General features: G+C 39.7%; 1 protein-coding gene across 8 annotated transcripts in view; it reads right to left on the bottom strand.

Moving 5' to 3' along the window:
- The window catches only part of KCNH5 (potassium voltage-gated channel subfamily H member 5), a gene marked incomplete at both ends in the record, with an annotated part of 574,893 nt that overhangs the window by 238,031 nt on the left and 322,815 nt on the right, over positions 1-14,047 (bottom strand). For all 8 annotated transcript variants that reach the window (XR_013827023.1, XR_013827024.1, XR_013827025.1 and 5 more), the window contains one exon: positions 9,448-9,874. Coding sequence is in view for 1 of the 8 variants with exons in the window: in XM_079912566.1 (XP_079768692.1) it covers positions 9,448-9,874 (427 nt within the window). The remainder of the gene's footprint in view (positions 1-9,447; positions 9,875-14,047) is intronic.

Raw genomic sequence — 14,047 nt, 5'->3', positions numbered from 1 at the left:
CACTCTTGCCCCAGTAATACCTGCCCCTTCTTTCTCATCTTAGAAAAGCGCTTTGTCTTTCACTCAGCTGAATTAGCCAGAAATCTACAAGTCCTTTTGAACTCTTCCTTCTACCATATCTCACTCATTCGTTTGATCACCATAACAACTTAAAACAATGTTTCAGCAACTTTACATACAATCTTTTACTGAGTATTTCAAATAACTCTGTAATGTAGGGACTATTATCTCTGTTTTACAGATGAGGGTTTAGATGATTGATGTAAATTCTTAATAGGTGATAAAAAAAAAAAAGATCGAACCTAGATTTGTCTGACTCCAAAGCCCATGGTCTTTTCACAGCCGATACTGTCTGTGCTAGACCATGGGAAATGATGGGTCATGTGCCAAAAAAAGATTTTACCGATTCTAAGCCATACCATCATCCTCCCTATCCCTGCCACCTCATTTATGCCTTCCTAGATTACTGCCAATTTGCTTCTCTGCCCACAGCCTGTATCTCCTCCAATCTATCTTCTGCACTGAAGAATAAAATCCTTCTTCTTTAGCTCATAACCTTTAGGATAAAAGACAAACTCCTTCTCAAGCTATACAAAGCCTTTTGGCACCTTGGTTCCTTTCTTCCTCCCCATCCACATCTACTTTCTCTTCAAGCCAAAGTGAAATACACGGAGTGCAGCAGAAAAGGCCAACCCAGTTCATTCCTATGTTTTTTCACATGGGTTCTCTTTACCTAGAACGTACCTAAATCCTGCCTCATTCACAGACTTGTTTTTGTATTCTGAGCTCAAGAGTCACTTTCTCCTAGAAACCTTCCTGGATTCCTCAGGCTGAGGCAGGTGAACTTGTTTATTCATTTGTTTATTCAACATATGTTTAATTAGCACAGCTACCAACTAGGCACAATACTTTGTGCTAAAAATACAATAAACAGGACAAGCAGAGACTCTGTTCTTACCAGCCTTACTCTTCAGCCCAAGTTCCTTATTCACCTGTTCAAAGTCTTAGCTCTTAGTTCAAAGTACAAAAAGAGATGAGATAAAGATAGAGATAGAGATGGAGATGGAGAGGGAGATGGAGATGGAGAGATAGGGTCCGGGATGACGATGGGGACTGAGATGGGAATGGAGATGGGGTTGAAAAGAAGGAGAGAAGGAGAGAGAGAGAGGATTCAGTGATATTTTTTTGTCTGACATGCACCATACCGCTAACTTATTGAGGGCTAGGAAGTATCCAGGCTGTCTCCCTAATACCAATAACTACCAGAACACCTGGCATAATGCTGAATGAATTCAATAATTTTGAGTAATACAGGGACACAAGGTACTTCCAGAGACCAAATCCTTGCACAGAGGTGGGCTACTTAATAGGCGAATGAGAAAATTTCCTGTTGTTTTCTGGGAAAACTCAAACTTTGTAGAATCTGAGAGGTTTTGTGAAAATGTGACTAGGCATAAAAAGAAATATGAGTATAAAAGAACATTCCTGCGAAAGATACAAGTTCTGTTTTGAATAAGAAACAGGGAGTAAAGTCCACTTCACAGTCTTTTTCAAACTACTGGACCGTACATCTGAAACTACTAAACCATAAAAAACGGTGCCTATAACCCTGAACTTTGAGCTCCACGAAATATTTTTCTTCATGGGATACTCAGCTCATTAAAGAAAAGAGAAGAGAAAAAGAAGAAGTCTTTTTTACAAGCAGGGGTAAAGCAGATACAAAGAATTGACCCAGTTTCTAAAATAAACATTAAGCTTAAAGCTCTCTCCATCTGGTTAAAACTAAAACCAGAATTAAAAATCAGTATGTTCACACTCCATTTCCTACCTACACCACAATAGTGAGGGCCAGAAAAATTTTAACGTATAACTTAATATTATATCTGTGTCACCTAAAGTTTCATGTTAAGATTTGTAAAGAAACTTTTTTTTAATTTTGGAGAAGTGTAACAACTCACTTTTAAACTGCCTAGATATCCATCCAGGCCAAATATCCTTCAGAGTCCCCACTGGGCACTCTCCCTGGGGTCTATTCCTATGCCCTGAGGCAAATGCCTTTCAGTCTTCCTAGCTTCTATATGGAAAAACACTGCTCTTTCCAAAAGTATAATTTTATTCTCCATAATATTCCCTGAAGTTCTTCCCTCTAAGCTCTTTATTAAATATATTCCATGTAAGACACATCTTATTCTCCATACAACAAGATATGCACTGTATATGAAAAGCCCTAAAACTTTTAAGTGACATCCCTTCCTTTTCCATATTAACCTCATCTCCAATAACCAGTCCAATTCTAAGGACAGTGGCATAACTGCGCTAACCGAATTTTAGATATACAGAATATTAGTACTGAAAGGAACCTGAAAAGTCATTTATCTCAAATCTGCATTTCACACTTGAAAAAATTAAAACCCAAAGAGATCCAAAAGCCATCCAACGTCACACAGCCCTTTGCTCCACCTTATTCTGTATTCTCCCAATCTCTGAGTCTCACCATCTTGTATTTATTTCCATTTCCTATGGAGGGGGTGAGGGCAATGCCCATAATCTCAGTTTGGCTTTTATCTGAACCCCACAGAGAGTGCTAACTGAGCCCATGAACTGGAGAATATGATGTGTGGCATCAATCTCCAATGTGTGATGCTGAGTGACCAGTGTGTAACTAAGTGCTCCCTGGTGGCTCTTAACCACCCACGTGGAGATTCAAATTTCCTGTCATACACATCCCACTCCCCTGCTATTCTTCTAAATGTGCTAAACCATTTGCCAGTGAATTACAGAAAGTCCTTAGACTGTTTGAGCTGTCATGGATTACATCCTATTTAAAAATTGCAGATTAGCATTATTATAACTGGGTTTCTTCTCTACCAATTAAACCTCAGCAATTTTCATATTTGTAGTTTTTCATTTTGCTTTGCTTTACTTTTAAGGACTTAGTTTGGATGGCATCCTACCAGGACAAATTCTGACTGTCATATACCATGTGAGGTAGGCTGCCTCAATTTAGCAACTAAGCAGACAACAATGGAAAGAGTGAAAAATGTTTTTAAATAAAATAAATACCCAAATACTTATAGTCCTCTGAAATACACTGTCTACATGTTTACTAATGTATTTAATATTTTATAGTATATTAAAACAAAACAAAGCAAACAAAAGCAAATTAATTTATGGTTGGACGTGATTTATGGCAAAAAGTTATTCACATTTTTATTTTGTTTCTTTTTTTATAAAACTGTAGTGAAATATGCAAATGTAAAGTTTTTTATAATTGTTGCATTAAACTAAAATATTTTATGTGATTATTTAGTAACGAAGAAAGAGCTAAGCAATTGCTTTCTTGATAAATCCTCTTTAAAAGAGGATTCATAAAAATACATTAAGACAAAAAGGATAATCATATCAGAATATTCCAATTCATATTCCTTTGTTTTATAGCCATCAAAACAAATCATCAGTGTATGAAGGTGCTTTCTAAATAGAAGCAAAATCAGTCAGTCTGCTAATCTTTGGGAAAAAAAAAGAATGTTACTAGGGGCTCAATAATAAGATTATATAAATGAAATGGATTTGAAAATATTTCAGGAAGGCATCACTAAGTATTTACTGAGTAAATTAGCAGAGATTACCCACATCTTGATCTAAAAAATAAGGTAGGCTATTCTCCACAACTGCTGCAGAACTAAACTTCGAAAATGCTCTTTTTCACAAAAGCCCTTTAGTAGTGAATTTCGTGAATATCAGCAGAGTAGTCAGGTTCACTCAGAACTGCCTGTCCTGGGGTAGTAATGGCTGCTACCAGAACCAAGGAGTGCACTCAAGGCATAGAGCATGCCAAAACTAAGAGAAGACAAATTTGAGGTAAAAAACACATGGTGGTAGGCGTATGTAAGAAACAACCCTTCCAGATCTGGAATCTGAGCAGGAGGGTTCTCTACCTTGAGGGAATGTAGGAACAAAGGATATAAGCCTAAGAAGTCCCTAGACAGCAGGTAAGAGAAATACTCTGGGATCCTGCTGACATAGAAGGGATCAAGGGGAAACAAAAGGTGACTGGGATTGAAGGGAGGCCGTGGTCATAAACTCTGTTTGAAGATTTGTCTGATATCAACAAGGAGACCTTTGAGACTGTGGTCCAGGACAGAGCGTACATGCAATTTAGCATCAGGGGGCAATCTAACAGGGAAGAGTGAATTCTGACTCCACGTTGGTTCTGTTTCTTTAACTTTTACCTTTGCTTTTCATTGCTTTTCTTATCATAATCACTACCTACAGCTGTAAGTATACACAATGGCCTGCCACAGGGAACCCTGACCCTCTGCCTGACAAACTAAAAGGACTTTGTTCAGCTCACAGAGAGACATTCTGACCCTGCCCACCTGTGAATGGCTGCAGAAAAGAAGAAATTAACACATCCCCTCCCTGATGCAGGCCAAGCAAGAAGATTTTGCAAGACAAATGGCCTTTTTACTTTTCTTCCTCAACTCTTCCCCTCTCTGTTCTATAAAAGAAACTGGCATCCAGACCCCATAAGATGTTTTTTTGGGTACACTAGTCCGCCATCTTCTCGGTCTGCCGTCTTTCCTTGCCTCAACACCTCGTTTACCGATTTATTGGCCTGTCTCGCGGTGAACAGAGCGAGCTTGGACTCAGTAACAGAAAGAACCGAGGAGTCTCAGAGGAAAGGCCATTAAAGAAAGAGGAGGGCTCAGAAAATCTCTAGGAACTGGAATTGCTGCCACTGAAATTTTTACATTTTGCTGGAAGGCACAAAAATTTCAGATGACTTTCTCCAGAAAAATGAAGCTATCATTTACAAGCCGTGATTACTTTCTCAACAGAAAATAGGCACTTGGTATCTCCAACAACTTTTTGACAAAACATCTTCCTCAGTTATTGAGTTATAAGGTTACAAGTGGTGCTTCTCAAATAGCCAGCACAGATCGACTAGATCCTAGCACAGCTGAAAGCATAAACCAGTTTCCTATCTCCCTCTTCCCTTACTCCCCTTCTCCATCACACACACACACACACACACACACACACACACACACACACACACACACACAGAGCAGGGCTCTATGGGGCTCCCAGGCACAGAGGCCTTTTTGTCCCCCGTTTCTTATAGGCAAGACTCCAGCCTCCATGACCTTCCCTGAGTTCCAAAGGGCAGATTTGAACAGTTGCAGCCAGGAAACCACCTGAGGCAAGATTAAAGGGACCAGAGAAGCTCATCAAGATTAGGAGAGTGACCACCTGAGACCCTGCACACACCCTCATCTTGTCAGCAACCCCACCCTTTTGAAACTGCAGAAGAAAGAAGAATGCAGGACTGTTACCACCTTGATCCTTATCACATACCCCTGACCATGAGCCCTGACTATAAGACCTCTCCCTATTCCCCAGGGAGCGGGGCACAGTTCTTGAGGTGCTACCCTGATGTGTTCCCCTCTTTGTCTGGCAAAGAATAAAGCCACCCTTTCTTTCTCCTCCAAAACTCTGTCTCTGTATCTCATTTTGGCATCAGTGTACAGGGAGCCAAGATTTTGGCAACACTATCTCAGGAAAAAAATCATACTAGGATCACAAACAGCTGAAATGGCCACATTTGGTTGATATTTTGTGCAAGTGTGTCTAATTAGTTTGGAATTGTGGGAAGTTACTGCAACACTTCATGGGTCTTAACAGTTTTCTATCAGCTTCTTGGGTTGTTGCAAAGGAAATATTCCATGAAATTACTAAGGACCCAAGAACTAAGAAGGAAATTAAAAGGCATCTCCTTGGAACACTCTGGCTATAGAAGCTGGATTTGTTCAGAGGCATAAAAAGAAAACCAAATTCGACAGGTAAAAGATGTCAGATGTTGGTTTATTCAGGTGTTGAAAGGAGATAGCAGAAACTCAGGAAGAAAAGGATCCACTTTATGACCAGAACTTCATCTTGAAATTAAGACAGGAACTGACGAAGAGAGGAGAAAGAAATTTTGATATAGCAATATAATTAGCCATACATGAAGTAGAGAAGAATGGGACCAACTCTGAACTAAATGAAGTTTTGAAAACTCAACTGAATCTATGTGAAAATTTCCAATGTAGGTAAATTCAGAACATAGATGGTAAAAAAAAAAAAAAAATTGGTGGGAGAAAGGGTTGTTGGTGCTTCTAATGACTAGCCTCTCAGAACTTATTATCAGGCCTCATGAAAGACAAGATTGGGGCAATCCAGCTGAAGAAGCTGCTACACTACCACAGGCAGACAATACAGGTGAGCTCACCAGGGCTTTCACAAAGGAATCATGGCTAAAATTCAAAAAGTGTGCATTTTTCTGGCATGTATATTCATCAGAGACCTAACTGGGGTGGATTCAATGACAGGAGATTCTTAATATAATCATCAGGGACATATTCAACTTCATTCATTCATACAACAAATTTAGATTGAGCATGGCATTAAGAATTATTTAGAAGTTGAGTATATAGAGGCAAAAAAGGTAGACAAAGGCCCTAGTGTCATGGAGCTTACATTCTGAAGAAAAGAAAAACAGAGTAAACATGGTTTCAGGTCTTGGTAGATACAACGAAGAAAAAGATTAAAGGGAAGAGAATAAGAGTGATTGGCATTGTGGTGGTTTTTTTATAGGAGGGTGGCATTGAGTAGAATTTCTAAAGAAGTGGTTTGAATGGAGTATTTTGAAGGTAAAGCCAATAAACTTGTTATGAATAGATGTAATACATGAGAAAAACAGGAAACTAGGATGATTCCCAAGTTTTGGGGCCTGAGAAACAAAGTAAATAATGGTGTCCTTCAACTCTACATAGATTTTATTTTTCTGTTATTCTCTTGTTAAAAATCAAACTACACTAGTATGTCTACTCTGCAAAACAGTTTGACAATTTCTTTAAAAAAATAAATAGACACTATATGTCCCAGAAATCTCTTTTCTGGGTTTTTATCCCAGAGAACTAAAAACTTATGTCCAAACAAAAAACTACACAAACGTGCATGGAAGTTTTACAGTAATAGCCAAAAATTAGAAAGAATCAAAATATCCTTCAATAGATGAATGATTAAACAGCAGTATATCCAAACCATGGAATACTACTCAGGAATAAGAAGGAACAAACTATTAATACACTCAACAACTCAGATGGATCTCAAGGGACTTAGGCTGAGGGGAAAAGGCCAATTTCAAAAAATCACATTTTGCATGATTCCATTTATATAGCATTTTCAAAATTACAAAATTATATAGATAAAGAACAGATCAGTAGTTGCCAGGGTTAGGGAGCCTTGGGGGAAGCCCATGAGTGTGACATGAGGGAGATCTCTGCGGTAATGAATCAATTCTGTGTCTTGATTTCAATGGTGGTTACAGAATCTACACATGTGGTAAAACAGCACAGAACTATATACACACATGGTACCAATGCCAATGTTGATCTTGTACTAGAGTCATATAAGATATAACCATTGGAGGAAACTAAGGGAAGGGCACAAAGGCCCTCACTATACTGTCTTTACAACTTCCAGTGAATCTGTAATTCAAAATAATTTTTTTAATCTAACTATGCTCAAGTATAAGGCAAAATGCATTATATAAATATTAAAAGTAGTACAGTAATAAATACTATATCTGACAAAACGTTGTCTTCTGAATTTATAAAGCACCATTTTTGCCAATACATCTTACCACTTTCAGTGTGTAGGCAGTAGTTTAATTAAGAGATCATCAAGTTCTCTTTGTAAGAACATTTTCCTCCTAAAAGCCTCTGGAGGAAACAGCACTTGGAATTCTCACTCTCCCTCTGTTACTTTTAAGCAGTGAAGAGAACCTGTGTGTTCTTGTTTCTGTACCTGTACAAAGGAGTACAGAAGGCTAAACAACTGTTAACATTGGTGACCAATAGCCTGCAGACATTATGAACTCTGAAAAGTACCTTGTTTAGACCCAAGATACTGACCTTTCACGAGTCAGCCGACATTCCTGGACTCTAACATTTTTCCCATTAGTGTCATAATATAAAATTCTATAATGTGGACTCTCAAAAAGGATGGCTTAGACCAAAAACCAATTACCATGACCCAGAGGCTTAAAAGGTGCTAATAACACTAATCATAACTCCAGTCCTGGGACTTCCCTGGTGATCCAGTGGTTAAGAATCCGGCTTCAATGCAGGGGACACAGGTTTGATCCCTGGTGGGGAAACTAAGACGCCACATGCCGCTGGACAACTAAGATCCCACATGCCACGGGGCAACTAAGCCCGCGCACTGCAACTACTGAGCCCGCACGCTCTGGAGCCCATGCGCCACAACTAGAGAGAAGCCTGCACACCACAACTAGAAAAGCCCGCGTGCCGCAACAAAAGATCCCGTGTGGGGGTTCCCTGGTGGCGCAGTGGTTGGGAGTCTGCCTGCGGATGCAGGGGACACGGGTTCGTGCCCCGGTCCGGGAGGGTCCCACGTGCCGCGGAGCGGCTGGGACCGTGAGCCATGGCCACTGAGCCTGCGCTTCCGGAGCCTGTACTCCGCAACGGGAGAGGCCACAACAGTGAGAGGCCCAAGTACCGCAAAAAACAAACAAACAAACAAACAAAAAACTCCAGTCCTAAGGTTACTCTAGGTCTCAGAACTAGGCTTGGATAAATCATCAAAGTCAACGTGAGGGTGTGTATGGTGATGAAGTCCCCCTCAAAAAACTCCTTTTCCAACATTTTCTTTTGTATGTATTTCCTTAATTCTGATCTTCTGTATCATCTAGTCTCAGTCTGAGTTTAGAATACTTGGTCCTTCACTCCTGTAGAGAGAATTCTACTCCCAAGATCATCATCAAGACATTTAGTACTCAGGTCTGTATGCTACATCCTAGACACTTTTGTCATTGCTGAATAAGCTTACATTTACTAATACTTTCATTCTCTCAGACCGGAATATATTCCAGCTAGAATTTTGTAATGGAGACTAGACTTATAAACTCTTTGCCTAGTCTTAATTGTAAAAGCCTACATAAAACTAATTATTAAATAAAACATTTTCTAAACAGGGTATCTCATATCAGATCCTGTCTACTTTTTCAGAATTTTATGCATTGCCCACAAAACCTATGGAATATGCCAGATGCTGCCTTTCTAGATATTGGTCTCCTTTTGGAGATAGCTCTGTCAGGTACAATGCTATGAACAGAATTATATCAAAGAGTTCCCATTCTAATTTTTGTAGCAGTCCATTCATCCTGCTTTTCATGTGCTAAAACATTCTAAAAAGTAAAATATATTATTTTGCCTTTTTATTTTCTAAGGCTGAATAAAAATTAGACCAATGTAAATGACATGAATTAAACATTTTTCTGAAGACAAAGTAGTTTCATTTACTCCTGTCAGAGACTGGAGCCTGGAGAACTATCAACAACAATAATTTTTTGAAAAAAAGAAAAGAAAAGATACTTACAGCCAACCATCATCATGGCCACGGAAAACATCTTTTCCACATCTGTGGTAGGAGCTATGTTTCCAAATCCTATGGTTGTAAGGCTTGTCATGGTAAAGTAGAGAGAGGACACATACAGTGAATCCTTGCTGGGTCCTCCTTCCCATATCCCTGCACTGGTATTGTATCGATACGGAGTCCCAATGCTCAAGGCCAGCTGGTAGAGCCAACTGTCTATCTGGATGGTGTTTGTGACTTCATCGATGACCTCATAGTCCCCAATGCTGTACCATATGCAGGCCAGCCAGTGAGCAACTAGTCCAAACACACACACCAGGAGCACAAGGACCGCTGCTCCATACTCTAGGTAATGGTCCAATTTCCTGGCAACACGGCCCAGTCGCAAGAGACGCACCACTTTTAAAGAACTGAAGAGACTGCTGATTCCCTGAATTAAAAAAAAAAAAAAGAAATGACACAACACTTTCAGAAAAGAAGAGGCTAAGGAAAACAATACAGTGGTTCACCTTAATGAACTCAATCACCATTTATATACTAAGAACATACACATACTACAGCTCCCACTTTAAGTCAACAACAACAACAAAAAGCTGAAGTGATAAAGAAACTTTTTAAATGCAGATTCCTTCCCACCAGGAAAAAAGATATTTGTAGATTATTAGATAAAAAAACTTTTCATTAGGTAAGGAAGATGGAGTTTATTTTCATAAGTGGAGTATAAATAGCACAGAGAAAAACCAAAGGAGAAAATAGCTCAAATGCAATATACTCAGAGTATAGAAATAGGGTGATGAATTTAGACCTTTTATTTCTTCTTCCTACAAAACTTTTCCTGTACTCTAAAAGATTTAATTTTATTTCTTTATAAATGCTATGAACAGCAAAACTTCTGAAAAAGGAATCCTAGTTTTACTGTCAAGCAAACAGGAAATACTTCTGTGTATATTAGAATGAGCAAATGCCATTATTTCCACCACCTCCTGCCAGTTATGATAAGCACTAAATTTGTAGAGCTGTGAAAAAGTGAAGAGTTGAACCTAGAATGGGAACATACCTACAAAACTCTATCATCTTCTGGCAATAGTCATTGAAAAGAATACTTTAAGGGAATGGCAGCAAGAAAATTCATATTTTGTTAAGAAGCTTAAAACATCAAATATAGGGCTTCCCTGGTGGCGCAGTGGTTGAGAGTCCGCCTGCCGATGCAGGGGACACGGGTTCGTGCCCCAGTCCGGGAAGATCCCACATGCCGCGGAGCGGCTGGGCCCGTGAGCCATGGCCGCTGAGCCTGCGCGTCCGGAGCCTGTGCTCCGCAACAGGAGAGGCCACAACAGTGAGAGGCCCGCATACCACAAAAAAAAACAAAAAAACAAAAAACATCAAATACAGCATTATCCAAATGGAAACATAGCATAGACTTTATTCAATCAGTGAAGTTCTCAAAGTTACTTTTTGAGGAAGCATGTGATAAGCCACCCAGGTAGAGAGGGTAAAGCCATTCCTGGTGCATGAGAGAAAGACAAAGCAGTGACCCAGGATCCTCTCATCTGATCATCACCTCCAAGTCTCACAGAGTCCATGACTTCCTTACTGCTAATTCTATATCCCAGGGAGCAGACAAGGCAGCTAACATAACCTACTCTGAACTTAAGTCTGATCAACATGGAGGAACTGGTTGGTATAGTAGAACAGATGTAACATTAATGAGACTCCAATTATGGCATCATAAAGTTACAGTGAAAAGAGGCTGGGAATACATTTGGTTATACTCTATATGATAGTATATATTTGAAATTTTGCAAAATAAAAATTTGAAATAGAGAGAGAGAAAACAAAGAGAAGTAAAAACAGGAGACCTTATGGAAGCAAAAAAAGGAACAGGAGCATCCGGACAGTTTTCTGTCTCAACCTCGATAACCTTAGGCCTGGCTCTTAGGCAGGGATATTGAACTTTAGACAGTAAGAGTAGCATTAATAAAATTCAGAAGATGAATTGGCATAATTCAATGAAATGAGATGTTGAAAGGTAAGAAGATTCAGGAGAGCTTGGAAGCTCTCAAAAAAGGAACTACATAATCATGAACAAGAAAGACAAAAATAAGTTTTTATTGAGGATTTCTATATGACAGGCTCTGAGTTGTGCCCTGGGGACATTAAGACAAATGTGCCTTGCTTCTGCTCTAAAGAAACCCATAGTCAAAATGCATGAAAAACCCAAAGGGTTCAATTAAAAAATAAAAACAGTGTTATTGTAGATGTTGTCTTCCACTTAGCTCCAATTTTTAAAGGAACTGTGTTACTTCTATTTAAATACTGGGTTGGCCAAAAAGTTCATTCGGGATTTTCTATAAGATCTTACAAAAACCCGAACGAACGTTTTGGCCAACACAATACTACAGAGAAAATTATTTCTACTGGAATTCTTTTTTCGAAACACAGCTAAAAACAAAAGAAGAAAAAACAGAGAGGAAACCTTTAACCCCATTTAAACTAAAAACTAGTCACAACCCTCAACTAGAATGTAAAGAATCAGGACCCACCCGAATTAGGCCCAAATAACAGGAGGACACACTCCCCTGACCTCTGATGTAGGCAGATCTCTCCAAGAGGAGGTGATCCACCCTGAGGGGTACCTACTCTGGACTCCACTTAATCAAAAAGCACCATTTTCTATAGCCATGTCCAATATTATTTAAATGTTACAAAATGTTTGGTAAGTATCGTAAACTCTCTCTGTCATGGGCTCTATGTCACCACTTTCTCCTAGATCTTAGCCAACTCTCCAGCTGACGTGTCTTTCAAAATCATTTTCTGGGGCTAACCTTATCCATGCTTCTTCTATGTGTTAGGATTCTCATTACGATTACCCTCAGCCTCTCCTGGATGATTTACGCCATGCCCATGTTTCAACTGACTTCTATGAGTTCCTGCTACAGAAGCCAAATACCTGCTGTACATTTCCATTTAGATATTCCATAGGTGTTCAAAAGGTAATATGTCCCTACTCTTGTGAACAACATCATTATGAAGCCAGTCTCTCAGACCTGGGGCTGAACACCCCCTTTCCTGTCACATCCAACCAGTTATCAAGTCTTGAGGATCTCAGCATTCAAAGTGCTCAAAATATACCTGAAGAAATCTCTCAAAAATATCCCTTCTTTCTTATTCTCAAGGCCATGCCTTGGTCATGGCTTCATGTTTTTTCTCACTGTGTGACAGGAATAGCCCCTCCATCAGCCATACTACCTCTGTTCTCACTCCCTTTAATTATGTGATCACACTGTAGAGGCTACCAGCCTGCTATCGTTTTACATCATACATATCTAATCATGTCCCTCTCTGGTCTAAAATCTTTAGTATTAGCTCATTACCTACAGAATCAAGTATTCTCCCTACTATGACATGCAAAGCCCTTCAGGACCTAGCATCTGCCTGTCTGGTCAGCATCTCTCCCAGCAAGTCCTCCTCCTGCTGTCTAGACTCCTGCCATGCTCAACTATGTGTAGTTCCCAGAGTGCCCATGCTGTTTCATGCCACATGAACAATTTGTCCCCTGTACTTAAAGCACTCTTCCCTCCCACTCTCTTGGTGGCCGGGGTCTTACTTAGAGTTTATGGCAGAGACTCTCTCCTCCTTGTCCATTTCCCTGACATCTTCTTACCTCCCCCACCATCTTCATTGTTATACCCACTGTGAGAGTTAGGTGTCCTTATTTTGTATTATCATGTCCTCTTTGTCCATCTCTATTACAACAGTCATCATAATAGCACTTTATTACAAGTCTCTGTTTGCATGTATGGTATCCCAGGAAACTCTAAACCCCTTGAAGAATATACCTAGTGTAATTACAAAGTATGGCATATGGTAATAGGTTAAGCAGTCAATACGTTCCATAAATGTATGAAAATCTTTTTACGACACAAGTAAATGTGGGTGGGGTGAATTGAGTGTGTGGTGGGGCAGGGAGGGGGCATAGTTAATAATCTTATGTGATAGGTATCATTACTAAACATAGCCTAGAAACATTAAATAATTTGACTAAGTTCATGCAGCTGGTAAGAGGAGGGGCCAAGAATCAAATATAGGCAGTCTTGTCCACACTCCTTGCACTTCACTAGCTGACCTCATTCTGAACCTCACTATATCTAGAGCATAATGTGCTCTAGATATAAACAAATCACATTTGTACCAGCAGTATTGGCTTAAATACAGGCAGTCTCTATAAGACTGAATAAAGGAGATTAAATACCTTGCCTCCCATTTATTCCCACCCAGGCCCAACAGTGGCCCACTTAGGGGTCTGTGGAGGCCCCAGAACCCTAGAGAGTCTGCAATTCTCTAACATGGCCCAACTCATTTCATTCTCACAATACCAGGACTCCTATCTCCACTGTTCATAGGCGGACACTGAAGCTCAGACAGGTTACACGACTTGTCTAAAGTCACACAGCTAGCGAGGAATGGACCTAGTCCTTCAGATTCTTCATGCATTTCCCACAATAGCCAACTGCTGTGCAGTCTTCCTGTCCTTATCCCAATAATCATTGCAATATTAATCTTCTTAAAAGACAGTATCGAGCATATCCTCCAGAGGCTCATT

The sequence above is a fragment of the Stenella coeruleoalba genome, assembly GCF_951394435.1.
Source record: "Stenella coeruleoalba genome assembly, chromosome: 2".
Classification (NCBI taxonomy): Eukaryota; Metazoa; Chordata; class Mammalia; order Artiodactyla; family Delphinidae; genus Stenella; species Stenella coeruleoalba.
This window is presented reverse-complemented; position numbering and strand designations above follow the sequence as displayed.